At 38.8% G+C, this 17,498-nt stretch overlaps 1 protein-coding gene across 1 annotated transcript; it reads right to left on the reverse strand.

Moving 5' to 3' along the window:
• Window positions 1-744: 744 nt before the first annotated feature.
• TTK (TTK protein kinase) lies at window positions 745-16,154 on the reverse strand. Its single transcript, XM_053460075.1, has 22 exons — window positions 15,991-16,154; window positions 12,694-12,847; window positions 11,809-12,031; window positions 11,497-11,603; window positions 11,004-11,144; window positions 10,529-10,646; window positions 10,358-10,427; window positions 10,166-10,263; window positions 9,327-9,414; window positions 8,968-9,094; window positions 8,190-8,377; window positions 7,814-7,953; window positions 7,352-7,481; window positions 7,015-7,107; window positions 6,510-6,667; window positions 6,262-6,413; window positions 5,388-5,512; window positions 4,268-4,348; window positions 2,894-3,070; window positions 2,662-2,752; window positions 2,003-2,091; window positions 745-1,066 (listed from the first exon to the last, which is right to left on the reverse strand). Exons 2-22 carry the CDS (start codon window positions 12,833-12,835, stop codon window positions 977-979), a joined length of 2,628 nt encoding a protein of 875 aa, XP_053316050.1. The 5' UTR covers window positions 12,836-12,847; window positions 15,991-16,154; the 3' UTR covers window positions 745-976.
• Window positions 16,155-17,498: the final 1,344 nt, after the last annotated feature.

Here is a 17,498-nt window from a genome sequence, read left to right on the forward strand (position 1 = left end):
CATTTTGCCTAAAACACTATATATGGCTACAAAAGAAAAAAATATCTCCCCAAATGATGAGATTCTCTTTAATGCTGGTACCCATGTTTCATATCTACAGCATTTGCAAACGGTATACTTTGTATATCGTAATTTATTGTACAGATACATTTTAAAAAAGAAACTCCAAACTCTAGATGTTTTGTATGTGATAAAAACAGTCATTATAACAGATTGGTTATAGGCTGGTAGCTCACAAGCAACGCGGCAATCTATGTTACTGAGGGACTTAACGCAGACATTAAAAAGGTAGGACTTTCATACATCCAATTAAATTACTATGTCAGCATAATACTTTTGATCTCCTAGCTATGGGCTTGAAATAGGCAGTTCTTCGGCTAACATTAAATCCCCATGATGGCGTGCAAGCACCAGGTTCTGTCGGAATGAAGAGCAAGCTCAACAGAATGAAGTCTCATTTTTATCCTTGTAACATGGAAAACAAATTTGTATACATGTCCAGGTCACAGACAGAGCGTTTTATAAAACACTATATAAGGCTACAAAAGCAAGATTATGCTTTTGCTTCACCAATGGATTATTACTTTAGATGAAAGGTTGATTTGCAAACTGGCTTTTTTCTGCAGCAGCTTACTCACATTCACAAATGGAAGCTTTAGTTCTTACTGTACGATGAATAAGAACATACTGCCTGCTGAGCCATAGCAAATTAATTTAGTGGCATTAAAATGGAGATTCTTTGAATACATATTTACAAAGATTTATTCAGACACCAATTATCTGGTTTTCGAAGACAGAAAATATATACATACAGGACTGCCCGTCGAGGATTCATGTTTACGGATTACTTATGACAATAGTTAACACAAGGTACAAAGAATTAACACTATAAACATTCTGAAACAGTCAAGCGCTAAGAGCATGTGGGATGGAAGCTTTCTGTGCGTTATGGTGCCAGGAACAGGACCCGTTTGTGTCACTTCGTAGTCCATGTGTTCGGATTTGTTGGTTTTCCAATTGCAGATAAATCAAGACTCATCTCACTGTTACACTGGTCATACAAGTTCTAGAAGATAAAAAAAAACTATTGTTATTTACTGTACATAATGGTTAACCCTTTGCATGCTGTGGGTTGCCCTTGATAATTGTCACAATATTGTGACATTGAAATGCTTGCCTCCCCTGCAAGCTCTCTTTTTTTGGCAATAGACCCAATGTGTATGTGTATTGGAAAGTTAATTTTGAAGATGTAGTGATCAAACATCAATACAATTGAAAACATGTGTACAATAGATACTACTGTTTAAATCAGTACTGTGTGTGCAGACATCCAAGCCTGAAAAAAAGTAATTTCAGTGAGGCGTCTTCATCCCCTGCGGTGGACAGGCGCTTCAGAAGCAGGGAGAGTGAGTGACACAGCGCACGTCCCGATTGGTCTCTCATGTACACTGTAAAAGCCCGCCTACCAAGAAAACTGATTGGTCTCTCTTTGTGCTAACTAACCTATCGGGACATGCCAGAGGAAGACTAGAGCACAGGCACACCTGAGCACAGATTTTGTTGAGTGCAAGCGAGAGGTCAATGGGGATAATTGAACTTGCGCTTGCGTTATTCCCGGGGCGTCTGTTACAGCTCGCAGGGAGCCGCTATTGAAATGCGGGACACTCCTGGAACTTTCAGGAGAGTTAGGATGTCTGGAAATGATTCAGCGCAAGAACACACATGATCCAAAAAGGATCATGAACACATAATGGGATGAAAATTGGGGGAACATCTTTTTTTGACCAATATTTTACCCTAAAAAGGTATATTTGCCAAATAGCATGTCGTTGCATTAAGAAGAAAAATAAATACAATTCACTAGCTTTACCCTGGCTGACCTCTCATGGTTAAACTCAATATGTACAGACAAAAAGTACATAAAATAACTGTTTACATGCGGAAATGATGTATACAATGACACTTTCCCCACGTAGGAGGGGTTTTGCTGAAAGACACTCACCCTAGCTGCTCTATATATGGAATTTGGAGAATTCAGTCCAATGAGTTGGCCAAGGATGCGTTTCATTTCGTCTTTCTGCATTTGTTCAGCTGAAAGAAAGCATAGCCTTTTTAATTGCATTTCACTGAAAGTTAACAAACTAAGTTTGCAGTAACCATAGTGAATCAAGACATCTGGTTTGGAAAAAAAAGTTTTGTAGTCACTTGTATAACTTATCTGCTGCCAAGTTAACTGTTTTGGGGGGTTTCGTGTTTCCGCTCCATTACAAAATGCATCAGGTGCAGGAAGAGCTTGGCTGGTCCTGTATAAAGCCTCATTAAATCAGAGAAATAATGCGTCTTCATGCATTCAATGCATTATACAGGGCCAGCTCCACTCTACACATGGGAGACACTTGTTAGTCCTTCATAATGAATGGTTAATTAAGAGATGAAACCACAACTCTCATATAAACTACCCTACCAACTTATACTTTAACGAATAGACCCATCTGACTAACTTACTGCGTTTGCGGATTGCTGCCGACGTAAAACAGATCAAAGAGACAACTACTGTCCTGCTGTCAGTCTACCAGTAATTTTTCCAGCTCTGAGAATGCTCGAGTGATGTCCTTCATAATACAGTCAGGTTTAGGTATTACAGAATACATTTCTACATACCTGACCGTGAATGATGTGGAATCTGAACATATGGATGTGCCAAGAGTTCAGCAATGGATATACGTTCTTTTGGATTTCTTATTAAACATTTCTAGAAAAGAGAAAATAAACCACTGAAATATAACTCTGTATAGTAAACACTTAAAGAGATCACTAAAGACATCTGGGGGATAACACCTGAAAGCACGGACCCCAAACATTATTGTAAAAGAGAGTGAGAAGCGAAACATACTTGAAGGACATCCTGGAGGTCTTTCTCTGGAATATTGGGGATTTCTATTTCATAGCCAGGGTCCAAAATTGCATGCAGTTTAGTGATCTGGTTTGTAATATGCTGGAATGGAGTCTTGCCATAAGTCATACAGTACAATATGCACCCCAGGGACCAGACATCACCTTTGGGACTTATCTAAAACAAAAATAGCCACACAGTTCAGTCATACACAAGTGAAAGACATATGATAAAACATATCTATTAACAGTCTACTTATGTACATCATTGTCATAGTTATTAACTATAAGTAAAGCTTACACATGCCCCCCCCCTCCCTTGGCAGGAGTACCAAACAAGGTATGTAAAGTCACACAACCCTTGCAGTGTGTATGTGTGTATGTATGTATGTATGTATGTATGTATGTATATATATATATATATATATACTGATCACAGCTGCATCTAAGCAATATATTATACATGCACATATATAAACAGTACATGTTAGTAGTTTACTTTTTGAGGCAAAGGGTGATCACATCAAACACTATTATTTTCTAATTCGTTCCCTCACTCTCTATTTTGTTAAACGGTAAAAATAAAGTATGAAAATTTATTTTTCAGAACTTTCTTACTTTACAGCATTTTTTTCACACCTGCCTAAAACTTTTGCGCAGTACTGTGTGTATGTATGTATACACACATACATATACTCACATATATCTATTCATAGGTTTTGAGTTAATTGTATAAGGCAAAATTGGCATGGTGACATAGATTACATTCATTGGGAAGCATTTAGCAATAAAACATTAATCTATTGTCATTTTGGTAACATACCAATTAAAACCCACAGCAACTTAAAAATTTATGGCAATAAGTGATAAAGCTGCTCCACCTGAAGGCAGATGAAAGAACTATAGCAGAGCAAACACACAGAGCTTTTCATTTGTTGTTGATTGTTAGTAACCCTTTAAAGATTAAGTGTAAATATATTCTAACTGTAGCTCCTGGCAAAAAAAACCCCAACAGATCAGAAGCCATTACATATGCAGAACTGTGGTGTTTATCTTTATACTGAATATTTAGGAAAAGGTATTGTTCTGGTTAGACAAAACACGATACTCATCCACAAGTTAAGCAAACAAACAATAGCAGATTTGTCATTTTATTATTTCATTGGAAAGAAATCTAAACACAAACTACTAGGAAGTGTTTGGTTTTTCTTCATGTAACAAATTATTGGCGCTTACTTTGGAGACACAGAACAATGAAGTGTTAATAATTTAATTATTAGTCAGAAAATGGTCTACAACACTCCCGTTTTCTATACATGTAGTGTGAAGGTTCGCTTTACGGTAACATATATATATACAAATACTCAAACTTTACCTTTGATCTTGGTCTTCCATTTTCTCCATATGAAGTGCTATCTTTAATTGCCTCAGGTGGCATGTAATTAATTGTGCCCACCTAAAATAAAATATAACCGATTACAATGACTAATGATCTAAAAAAAAAAAAAAAAAAAAAATGTATGGACACAAAGGGATGCAACGTTTACACATTACATTTCTACATTTAGGGGATGCTGGACCCCCATTTTATTAAAATTAGTGGGATTCCAATGTTAAATTGATTACAGGGTTATAAATGGAAAAAACTTTTTATTTTCACCTTGTTTTCATTTCAATGTGTATTAAGAATAACTCACCATCTAGTCTACCTTTAACCCCTTCAAGACCGGGACGTACCTGGTACTTCCGGGTCAAAGGTCACCGGCAGACTGGGACGTACCAGGTACGTCATCGATGATGCACGATCCCAGCGTTGATATGGACGGTGGGATCGCGAGGGGTGGCTGCTACTGACTGCTGGGTGTCCCCAGCGATCCGTAGCAGCCACCCCCCTTAATTCCGTGCACGTGATCGCTTTGAATTGAAAAAACTGCGGTCTTCAAGGGAAGACTGTTTGCCAATGCCGGTCCAGAAGGGGTTTAGGGTTACTATACCTGTGTTGTATAGTCACCATTGTACTGATGTTCTCTGCATAATCCCATGTCATTGTGTTACGTGTTAATTTCCCCTCCCCAGGTAAAGTGGCTGTATAAACTATGCCCAGTCCCTTGATCGGTGTGTTGTGACTGGTGGTACAGTGCTTTGGGATACCCTTTTCCCCAGAGGCCCACCTTCACCTTGAGAACCAGAACGGCTACTCATCTTCTAGCCAGCTTTCACTTATTTTAATGGTAGTCCCCATAGAAACGTTTTAGATGTGTGGTCATTCCCCATACAGATATGACTCCCACCTGGCATTGCGCACAAGGGTCTGTGTGTAATGAGGACCTATTAAGTGGGCTAATCCACTAGTGCCCCTCCACAATAGGTTCAATTTCTATACTACCCACATTCACCCACAGAACAGTAGCCAGAAAGATGACTTGCACACAGCAGGAGTGCGAAGGCAAACCAGCCATTCTAGACAATATTAATAAAATGGCCGACGAAGTTACCTGGGAATCTTTAACAATGCTGGTTACATCTGGCTGTATTTGGTTTGCAATACCAAAGTCTATTAGCTTAAGCATTCCATCAACAATAAGAAAGTTTGCCGGCTTCAAGTCACTGTGCACAATGCCTAAAAAACAAAAACAGAAGTTATTGCAGATCACATGTATATATTTGTTTAAATATGTCAGCTACAGCAGATTATTAAAATCTGTGTTTTATATAGCTGTACAAATTTTTTCTTTATCTATGCCATGTAATACAATAGAACTAGATTTTCATGCTTATAACAGGCCTCAAGTATTATTGCACAACTCATCTCCACCACCATACGCTCTTTTTAACACTTAAAAACCTTGGAGCCCTTTATGCCCGCAAAGGGCAGACTACCAACACACTCTTGCTTCTACAGCTGCGGTGGCATTTTGGGTACTCTCCCAAATTTTATGACTGACCAAAATACCTATATTTTAAATATTCAGACCAAAAAATGTATAAAGCACACTTAATATGTAATGGACACACATCTGTATTGGTGTAAGCAAGTTCTCCACCACCTATAAGACATTGCATGAGTGTATATAGGGTATATCCATTGAGAAATGCTTGTACCAGTGTGTGCAGCAGATACATAGGTAGCAAAAGATTAGTCCTGTCAAGCTACCATAATTCTACCCTAGAAACCCTACAACTAATGAGAGGCTGTTATACTAGGAAATTAAGGCTTATACCTTATATACTGTGAGCACCATACATTAAAGTGTGACTCATCTAAGAAGGGGGTAATATTGGTAAAAATGCCAAAAAGTTTAACCTGCGAGGTAGAACATGGTGTAACCAGCAGCTAATCACTCCCAGCCCTAATATATGTGCGCGTACCGTGTTGATGTATAGTATGAACAGCTTCTAGCATATTCTTCCAGTAGCTTTTCCTTTCCCAAGGATTGATTGTTTTCTTCTTCCTCAGCCATGAATTCAGATCAATATTTCCACACTCCATAACCATGTATATGTGCTGCTCTGTGATCTCACTGCAAAGAAGCACACGCGTGACCAAACCATAACGTATACACTCTCCATTTGTTATACAGAAAGGATATCATTTTACAGATATGTCGGGTACATACTAGTCGTAAAGCCGGATAATCTTGTCACAGTGTTGCTGGAGTCTGTTCAAGTGAGATATTTCATTCTGGTAGCTTTCAATGGTTTGCTGGTCAGCTTCCTCTAAGTTCACATACTTAATAGCATATAAGTGCTTTTTGTCATCCATTACTTGAAACACCTGTGAAATAAATGCAGTGGCATATAGTGATAAGTGCGCACAGTATTGCTCCCCCATGTCTAAACCCCCACCTTCTCACACAGGGTCATGTACAGATGATAGTCTTGTTGAAGCGTGCCCAACACCGCTTATATATTACGCAACCCATTTTAACAAGTCAATCACACTCGGGGGCATTGAGCTTTATTTATAAAATATGCAGGTGAGCATTAAGCTCACTAGCAGAGGAACATACAATAGGGATTCTGTTCCATATTCACCATCAAAAATAGCAATGTGTATTTTTGATGGACACTGTTTCATCCAATAGGTGTCATTTAAGTAAGTTTCACCATCTATGTCCTTACCTTGCTGGATCCGCCGGTGCCAATCTGTTTCAGTACTGCATATGGCCGCCCTTTCACTACTATACAGTCATTTGAAGCAAGCGGTGTGGAGATCTAGGATAGAAAAGTAAAACAGATTACTTGGCAGGATTCAAACTGTAGGGGTCTCCCCTTTTGATTTTCTTGCATAATAGGATTTCACCAATTGCCACCAAATATAGGCAAGTCTAATGATCATTTTCAGTGTGCTCTTTGTGAACTAGCATATTGTCTTCAATGGGGGGGGCACACATAGTAAAATATAAATTTTATGTCCACTTAAATTATTGCAAGATGTATTTTTACAAAAAAAAATTACCGGAAAGCTGGCAGGATGTAGAAATGAATTGGCTGGTGTTTGAGGTTGCTGGTAACTGGACTGGTTGGTGCATGGGGTAGATAATGAAGGCATCGGTGGAAGAGGATTTTTCACAACCGGTGTTCTAAAGCTTCAAAAATCAAAGTAAAATTTAGTGTTAAAAATTATATATGGGTTTATTGGTGCCATCAGCCCTCAGAATGCCTAGAGGACATCTAGCCGTTATTGCCCCTAATACAGTTTACCCCCCCCCATTTATCCGTGTCAATGAAACCCCACAAGTGTTTTGATGGCTACAACTTGCTGCTATCCTAGTTTTCAGCTCCACGCCATATGTCCAAGCCTTCATTACCACTTTAACTTCCACATCTTCCAAGTCTTTCAGAAGTCAGTTGGATGACTATGTTTGACCTACTTTTGTCCATCACAAGCACAAACATTTAAACAAATTTGGATATTTACCATTCCATGTAATCTTCCTTTGGCTTGTTGATAGGAGTTCCACAAACAAAGACTGGGTCATATTTCTTTTGTTCAACCACTGGTGGAGATACTCGTTTGGGCATAGGAAAAGAGTTTGGCTCAAAGCTCATCCGTTTACCCTGAGAATAAAAATGTAAATGTTTTTCCCTTGAAAACAAATGAGAAAGTGTGACAACATAGCATACCAAACTTTTTGAAGCAGTAAATGCAAACATCTATACTTAGCAAAATGGCGGCAAAAGTATTTTACCAATGACCAGAGATTCAACAGCTTAAAGAGCACTACATTGAAGGTAGAAATCGTATGGACTAGTGCATGACGGCATTATTGTAGGGCCCAGGAATTCAAAATTACCTCAGTATGAAAAATGTCACTGGGCGTCTCGGGGACTTTCCACTTCCACTCAGAATCAGTACCATTTTGCTTTGGTGGATCTGACTGCTTTCTGGTAATGCTGGGAATAATGCATGGCTCTGGTTGTTTCATTTCTGGAGGGTTGAATTTAGCGGTCATAACATCTCTATCGTCTGTCAGATCTACAACTGGAATAAAACAGAGCAATAGCAATAAATGCGTTTTACCGCCCGATACGTGTACAAAAGGTGGGATAGAAGACAGGCAAAATGAATAGATGGTTAAAAAAAAATCTTTGAAGATAAAGAAAAAAAAAAAAAAAACTTATAGTCCTTAAGAGAATTTTTTTTTTTATTCACTGGACGGACTGGTTAATTTTTTATTATTTAAATTAGTGTTTTTTTAAACATAATACCTGAAAACAAAAAGCATAACAAATATAGGACAGACAGGCTTGTATAAAATAAAACTTAGACTACTCATGTGTGCAACTCATTAGATGCCCAAAGCTATCTCTTACCACACATGAAATACCAGACTACAGAGGAAGTCAGGTGAACAACGTACCAGTAGTCATGGGCCACAGAAACCCACCATATCATCTTCCAAGGGCCATGTTTATCATATGCATATAAATCACGCCTTCAATAGTATTGGGCAGGATGCAGATTGTTTAACAATATATATATATAAATATTACACATATATACACACACACGCTTTAGTGCAATAATTACACAAGAATTTCCACATTTGCCACATAGACAAAAATACTTACCGTCATTTCTTTTGAAAGTGATGCTTGAATCTTTCCGGTTCAGAATCATAGAAGAATGTGTTTTCATCTCTATACTGTCTTCGGTAGTCTGCTGCAGGTGGGCCAGGCTGTTTAAATCATTTGACAACTAGTAAAAAAAATTAAAAGGGAGGTTGGGATAATACATAATGCATTGACATATACAGTAGTTTACATAATGAGAGGATATATCTGTTTCTGTAGACGCATCATATACAATACATTCAATTCCGATTAACTAGACAGAACTGAACGAAATGTGTTCTTGTCTCAAATTCTCAGTTGTAAGAAATACACGATTAATTATAATTAACAACACCTTGATAGAGTCGGTTTCTAACCTTCTCATTTCGTGAGTTATGTAGGTTGTCCTCTCCTGTATATTTCAGTTTAGGCAAGACAGGCATACGCACCGGATTGAATGGTTGCCTAAAACAAAGCAAACGCGTTTCAGAATATGCCAAAACACATTTTAAAATACGCCGCTGAATAATCAACATACCAAACGGCTGCCAGTCTGCCTTTTCATGTTAAAACTTTCACAGCTTTTAGCTGTTTTGGGAATAATTACCTAAAAGGCATATTGGGTCCCAGGGAAAAAAATGGGACCTGTGGCAAAATGTGACAATCCTAGCATAGCACTTAGTTTTATGTTCTTGACTCTTCTCGCCCTACCCAAATGGACCAGAACCAGCTTTCAGGAGTGTGGCGGAGTAACAAAGTACTGGGGGAAGGCCCATGCAAACTGTGAGAATGAGAAGCTGAGATAGTTGTTTCCATGGTATTTATCCGATGTGGGTTTCTAATAAATATAATTTAAATTAACCAAAGTTTAATGGAATTGAAGTATTTGGGATAGTGATGGTCCTGCTTTGATCTTGCAGCAAACACGCCAATTAAATTGTGCGGCTTCCCTAATACTAACAGAACTCCCATTATTTTACAGGTGGGCTTCTCCGTTGCTGCATTTCTTGAGATGTCCCTAATAGATCAGGGCAGCAGAGATTATTTGGTTCTCTTTTTAGCAATCTACTTGTACTGACACTTCAGCTTTTAACATCTTATCTTAAATATGAAAACAATGAATGAGTAATACGGTGTTCTTTAAGAATACCTTATACCATAGAGCGAATACAGTATGTAAAATACATTTAGGTTTGTTTAAGAAGGCCCAGCTCACCTTTTGACAATGCTCGAGTTAGCAGGAGCTTCACACGTTCTTGATTCCATTTCAGGTGAAGTTATCAATCGCATGGGCACTCTACCAAATGGACATGTCTTCCAAAAACAAAAATAGTCACCAAATGAGAAACTTAGCAAATTCACATTTACATGTAGTTTCTGGGAGAGGGCATGCAAATACAGCTAATACCTTATTAGGAATGCTGACCAAAGGCTTCCTCCCATTATCACCGCATTCTTCAGGGGAACTTAATCTCTCACTGCAAAGCCAAATATCATCATTTAGACACATTCAATTATATCTATATGCGCATAATCTATATCTATAAAATGAAAAGAGCAAAGAAAATAAGTGAAGTACCCAAAAGAACCCATCACTTTCATAGACAGCTCTCCCGAACTGTCATTCTTCATCCTTTGCGGATTTTGGGGAACATAGATTTGCTCTCCTGGGTCATGAATACTGTGACTTGATGGTACTGCAATAGAAGGAAATAAAATTATGGGGGTCCTCATTCAGCATTTCATTCAACATAATTCCTTCCTGGCTCCCATCAAAACTAGAACCTATGCATATTTATCAAGTCTATTTAGCTAGAGTTAGAGAGACAGCCTTGTCTGCTTTTTTTTCTGGTGATTAGTAAAACAACTTAAAAAACAGTCCTTTCATTACACAAGGTTGGTCTAATACACAATGTGGAGGTTCGATCTTTACACAAGTTTGTATAACGAGAACGTTTAGGACAGAGCCCTAAGGGAGGTCACAATTTGGGCAAGACAGTGTCAGACATTCTTCATCGCAAGGTCTAGGCATTATATTATCAGGATGCACTTACCCGATACATTCTCTTTATCTTCTTCAATTAAATGCGGTTTCTTTAACTGCAAATTTTTCATTGCCAGCTCCAACATTTCACTTGGAACCGCTCCACAGTCTATCCCCCTCCGAAGAATTTGTTTACTCTTTTTAGTGTTGCCTGCCAGAAAGGGTAAATAAATCTAAACACGTACTCTTTTGTACACAACAGCAGTACGATGAAATCATATCTACATGCTCACATTCTAACAAGAATACCAAACTATTTTTCACTGGGACAAGCCTCTGCCGATGTTTGGTTTATTTAAATGTGACCCTTGTCTTATGGGCCATGTTCATGCATGCGTGCGAGTTCAGAGCACCCAGCATTTAATGTTAAGCTTTACCGATATATATATATATATATCGGTAGTAACACTACTAGAAATAGTGGTAAGAAGTATTCTAAGGATGATGAGTAAATTGTTGCATGCATCACACATTTGAGGTTTGGAGGCTCTGCTTTCAATTACCTTCTGCTAGTTCAAACTGAGCAAAAGCCGTATGCACAAAAGCAAATTTCTTGCAGTTTAAATGGGCAAGCTGGAATTGTTCACGTGCTTCTTCCGGATCAGTAATTCTGCAATAAAAATAAAATATGACATAAGCACAGAGCCTAGATACAGGAGAGATCTCTCTCTGAAGTGCAAGCTTATCAAGTAACGTCTCATCTTCCACACCAGAGATTTCCACAATAGCCCGCGACTCGGAGAGCCAGTGCAGACATGCTGCAGTCGGCAGCATTCTCCAGAGTTGTTCTGCGGTCTTTCACCCTATGTACTTACGCTGTTAGCTCAGCGAACCGCACCAGAATCTGAGCATAGCTCTCATTATGACTGTGTTTTTCTGCAGGGAGCGAGCCGACAGCCCGACTATAATTGTCCATCAGTTTATTGAGCAGCATCCGGTCGCTCTGAGGTAGTCCCGTACTCTCCAGTTTCACGAGGAAACTCAGCCATTCCTTTGGAGATTTTGGCGTTAGCAGACTGCTAAGGATTCCAGAGTGCTCTATAAAGGAAATAAACATTATCAAACGAAATATCAATACGCAGCACGTTTACGCTGCACATATAACAACTTGTCCTGCTGATACTTTCATAAAACACATAATATATACTCTTTGTGGAATGGTGCTGCAGATTTTCAAAGTAGATGCTCTTAATTGGCCACAACCTGCTAACATTACTTTGATTGCATCTGGTAGAAAACATACCAATGTTGTGACTTCTACTCTTTGTGAATGACAAGAATGGGTTTTCTAAATCAATTGGGACCACAGAAAATATTGCATTATTTTTATATATCCCATATATGCCAATAGGACAGATTTATGCAGGATTTTAGGAACCAGGTTGATCTCTTTATAGATTTTTCTATTTTGCTAGAACGTCGTTTTAGAAGCTGATATTCCACACCAAGTGACTAATATAGCATTTGAGGTTGCCTGTTAAAATAATTTGTCTAATTACAATCTACTAACAAGGCATTTTATTAAAAGGTCACCTAATATATATATATATATTTTTTTTTTAGAAATACCCTACTTGAGACCTGCCAGGAGCATTTAGCTAGAAAGAAAAAAAAAATGATACTCTGAAACAAAAAGTTGCTCTTTGCATTCAATATAAAAAATATAAAACTGCATTCAAAGTGAAAAGATAAAACCCCACCTGTTGTATCAGCAGAAGACTTTGAAAAGGTTATCTCATCTGTCCAATTATCTTCTGCTCCATACTTTGTTTTAAAACTTTTAACTTTGTCCAAGATGGAAGCAATTTTTAATTTTCGTTCGCTTATATCTTCATCATCCATTTTACGATATATCTAAAAACGACACAAAAAAAGATAAATCAAAGGAACATATATTATACGAAGTTGCCACCAGCAGTACAATACACTCTTTCCTAATGTTGCTTAATTTAAAAAATTAAAGAGTAAGAAAGTCAAGCAAAACGGCAAAGTGTGTATTTAACCGTATACATTACATAGGTGGACTAGTAACCTTTTACTACTTACAATAGTTTCCACAGCCTACCCGTAATTAATCAGATATAAGTAAGGCTGCCTGAAAACGATAGCATCCAAACAACACTGATTCAGGGGAAAGTATATAAAACTTACTAAAATCTGTGTCTATAACACAGTGGAAAAAGCACTGTCACATCAGCTTTCAGTGAGAACATATATAGACGCTAACCTGTCTCCAGTGCATGGTTTGCTTAATATAAAGATTTAATATTATTAATGTAACGGTATCATAATCTCGATTGTAAACTGGTTTGAGTAGGGGTCTCCTCACTTGTTAATGAAAGTCAAATTGTTATGATATATATTACTTGTTATGTCTTGTTTACCCATTGTAAAGCACTAAGGAATATGATGATGCTATATAAAAAAAACCATAACATTGTCTTAATGACAATTGCTGGTCCAGGCACGTCATGGACTTAAACGGGTGCAGAAAGCGATCTACGTTCGCTTTCTGCACCCAGACTGCTGTAATGCCTCAATGTCGAGGCATTCAGCAACACTGAGATCGGCATCAGGGGCCATGTCTGGCCCCTCCCTGGGGCAGCAACGTATGTTTTGATGGGGTAAATTGAATTAGCCGGGTTCAACAATGTCCCAATTAACACACAAGGAAGGATGAAAACATGTCTAATTTCCAATTTGAAAAATGCACACGTCCTAAATGTGGCCTTTCAGCCCCAAACAAACCGACAAACCCATGCATGTATCACTGTACTCGGGAGATGTTGCTGAACGCATATTGGGGTGTTGTGACATGCACATAAAAATACTACCGCACACTTTGGCAAAGGCTGGTGGTAAAATGTGTGCATGGTTAAAATAACAGCATTTGAAATACCCTGGGGTGTCTGGTTTTCAAAAATATGGTTTTATTGGCACACTGAAATGGCCCGGATCAAAGATGTACCAAATAGGGCATGGGCAGTGGATTACCAAATAAAGTTCAACATTGAAAAAGGTGCATGACTCAAATGTGGCACTTTTGCCCCCAGACAGACATCGGGGGATGTTGCTAAACACATATTGGGTGTTGTGTGACAGTGGCATATACCAGGAGCTATAAATTCATACATGAAGTAAAATGTGAGTGAAACCCCCCCCACAAAAAAACAAAGACTGGTGGTAGAATTAGCGCATGGAAAGAGGTAAAATACTAACATTTTAAATGGTATAAGAAGCATACAGAAAGGCCAGCACTGATTATCTAATGCAATAGTGACTGATAACATCCTCAACATACAAATGTAAACGGTAAACTTTAATACTGTGCAAAGAGAAATACATACAGAGTGTCACGAACGCGCACTACTCGCGGGCACGTGACATTTTAGCTGTAAGAGTCTTCACTAGACCGAAAAATAATGACTAAACGTCCCACTTACACACCTAACACACTAATATAAAGATAATGCTGCCACCAAGCCAAACCTGGTTCAAACGCTCAACTTACACTTAATCTACTGTCCCCCAAATAGCATATACTGGCATTTAAACCACCACCAAACCTGAGGAAAAGATTGATCCACAGCAAACCGGCCCCAGAACAGCAGCATACACAGAATGACACTGTACCATGCAACAAATCCCGCTGCAAACTTTGCCAACATATATGTGACAGCAACACAGCCAGTCACAACAACAAAACATACAGCATCAAAGATTCTTACTCATGTACATCGGCAAACGTGGTGTACATGATACAATGTTCTGCATGTGACAAAGGGGGCTACATTGGGGAAAGGGGGCTTAAGCTGCACCGAAGCTCCATCAAAAACCACAAGGAAGACAAATATTGCACCCCGGTAGGACATCACTTCACCCAGAATACTCACTCCATTCAAAACCTAAAGGGAATTTCAGAGACCCTCAGGAAACGAAAACATTTGAGATGAAAACGATAAGATATTTCAACACCATAAAAGAGGGACTTAATGTGGATTCTGGTTTCCTGACACACTACCAGAACGTCACATGACATTCATCTTAATGTCCAATGTGTGTCTAATTGTTGTTATTGTCTCTGATGTGTTAATGTGTTTCCCTAGGTTTTTTCATCTCCAGTCCCATCATTTGACACCCCACTCAACCCCCCCTCCCCTTCTCCAATACCATCACTTGTTTTAAGTTATAACCTCTATCATGTTGATCAGTATTGCTTCAGACCTGATGAAGGGAGGATAACTCCCGTAAGCTTGTCTTTTAAATATTATGTTAGTCCAATAAAAAAGAGGTATCACCGCAATACTCTTTTTGACATCGTGAAGGGGGATGATCAAGTTACAAAGCACATGCGTGGGCAGCTTGTTATAGCTCTGCATTGCAATGTAAAGCGCTGTGCTACTATGATTTGTTTTATATAGCACCATCAGATTCCACAGCACTGTACAAAAGGTAGACAGGACATAATTAGTATAACATAAGATGACATACAGAAATAACAGGTGAGGAGGGCCCAGCTCAAAAAAAACCTCACAACCTATTGATCCTTACTCTGCTCATCCGGTGCATAAGTGCTCTCTGCAAAGTATACAGAGTTGTTCCATTTTAGCCAAAGAAAGAAAGTAAATTTGGTAAAGATGATGCCGCCTTTATTGGCTTACTGACGTATAATAGATTGCAAGCTTTCAAGACTATCAAGGGCTCTCCATGAGGTATATTTTACCTCCAAGGCATGTGTGCATGTAAGTGTGTGTAATGACAGCACAGCAGTGAAAGCGATGCTGATAATTTCCAACATACCACCAGGAGGAAGGTACAGCACTGTGTATCTTAACGTGTTTCTGCAACACTGTTGTGTACATTGCTATAACACGCAGCACTTGGTGGAAGAGAAAATCGTCCCGCTGGCTGCTTTCTCTATATAACAGCCGTGGGCCGCAGACTGAGTCGTGTGCATTCGCCATTTCTCCGTTCATAAAACGTTTTCTAGTACGCACCTATTTCTCTGCCTCCTCCCCAACGTACGTTATTTCCCAGTCCCGAGGATTTCTGCCCGGTAATCGCAGACTCAGCAGAAATCGGTTAAATAAATTCGCGAGCAAACAAAATGCACAGACGCTCCTTGTTCTACAAGCAGCCGCGAGTTTGAAATTCGCAGCATCCGCAATGCTCTGCGCTGATTGGTGAAGCTAAACGGAACAGGAAGTCGCTGGGAGACTGGAACTGAGCGTGCCCTTGGCAGACATTTTTCTTTTGGGAACGAGTTTGTTTACGTATAACCAACGCTGGAACTAAGAATGTGAAGCGGACGAATTCATCGTGGAGAAACCTGAGCAGTATGAGCAATGCAAACAAATAAGTTAAATAGTTTTAAAATAAATAGTATTTAAATAATAATAATTAAATAGGTAAATATTAAAGTCTTACGATTCTGTGCATTCCAAACTGAAAAAAATCAATCCCTTCCATTACAAGCAATACCCTGCTTTGCAAATCGTGCCAATATCACGTAAACCCTGGAGCAAGTGGAATATGTAAGAGGTCGTTTATTAATAAAGGTTTTGGAAATCAAAACTAATAATGAAATGAAAATTAGGCCAGTAATGGGTTTTTCAGCGCTACAAATATTATGGCTTAATATAAAACAATAATGATGCCTTTAGGATATCGGAAAAGGCAAGGTTTGATGTAATGCTAATTGTAGGGACAAGAAAATCTAATACAATTGATAATCCATTTACTATACACACAGAGGGCTATCCCAAGCATACAATATATATATAGATATATATACATATATCTATATCTATATATATATATATATATATAAAGAGAAATTAAAACCCCAAAAAACAACACCTAAATAGAGGCCCTTATGAAAGGATTTATTAAGAAAAAATGTTTTGACCAGATTAAGTGTACTTTGGTTGGTGGGCAGCATAACAAAATGTGTCACACACACAATGTCACAAATGTACACAGGGAGTACATGCTCCTGTGGTCCACCCCAGTAGTGTCCAGCCTTCCTATATATGACCCGGCTCCTCTTGTCTACACTGCTCTCTACCAGCCTGATCTGGAGTCATCCAGAGTCTCCGGGCAAAACCCAGAGAGTTCCCAGGTATGCTGGTGTGCTGACCTGGCTTGACAAATGCTTTTTCTGGTATCCTCACCCATCCTGTCTTGACCATGTTGGTCTTTGGTATGGAGACCTAGCTTGTCTTTACCATGCAGTTCTCTGTTGTCCTGGTAACACTGCTCACTGGGATCCTGATCATGCTCCAGCTAGCATATCCACTTTAATGTGGTTTTGTGGTGTTTCCAGAATCCCCCATATACATTTGCCTCTTTCTGCTCCCACTTCAGCTATTTTACCTGCCTCCCAACAATACACTGTTGCCAATATGGACATTTCTAAGGCATGTACCTATGTCACTTTATTCCTTACTGATGATTACATGAGCTCCCTTATTTGAATACACCTGCTGCTTTACACAGCCTTTGT

Source organism: Spea bombifrons, chromosome 3 (assembly GCF_027358695.1).
Source record: "Spea bombifrons isolate aSpeBom1 chromosome 3, aSpeBom1.2.pri, whole genome shotgun sequence".
Taxonomy (NCBI): Eukaryota; Metazoa; Chordata; class Amphibia; order Anura; family Pelobatidae; genus Spea; species Spea bombifrons.

What these genes read in the sequence shown, in the direction of transcription:
- TTK (XM_053460075.1), bottom strand. Translation starts at nt 12,835, where the DNA reads ATGGATGATGAAGATATAAGCGAACGAAAATTAAAAATTGCTTCCATC. An exon ending in CGGTTCGCTGAGCTAACAGC is followed by an intron (nt 11,604 to 11,808) that starts GTAAGTACATAG and finishes TTTTTATTGCAG; the next exon opens with AATTACTGATCCGGAAGAAG. An exon ending in AAAGTGATGGGTTCTTTTGG is followed by an intron (nt 10,428 to 10,528) that starts GTACTTCACTTA and finishes TTGGCTTTGCAG; the next exon opens with TGAGAGATTAAGTTCCCCTG.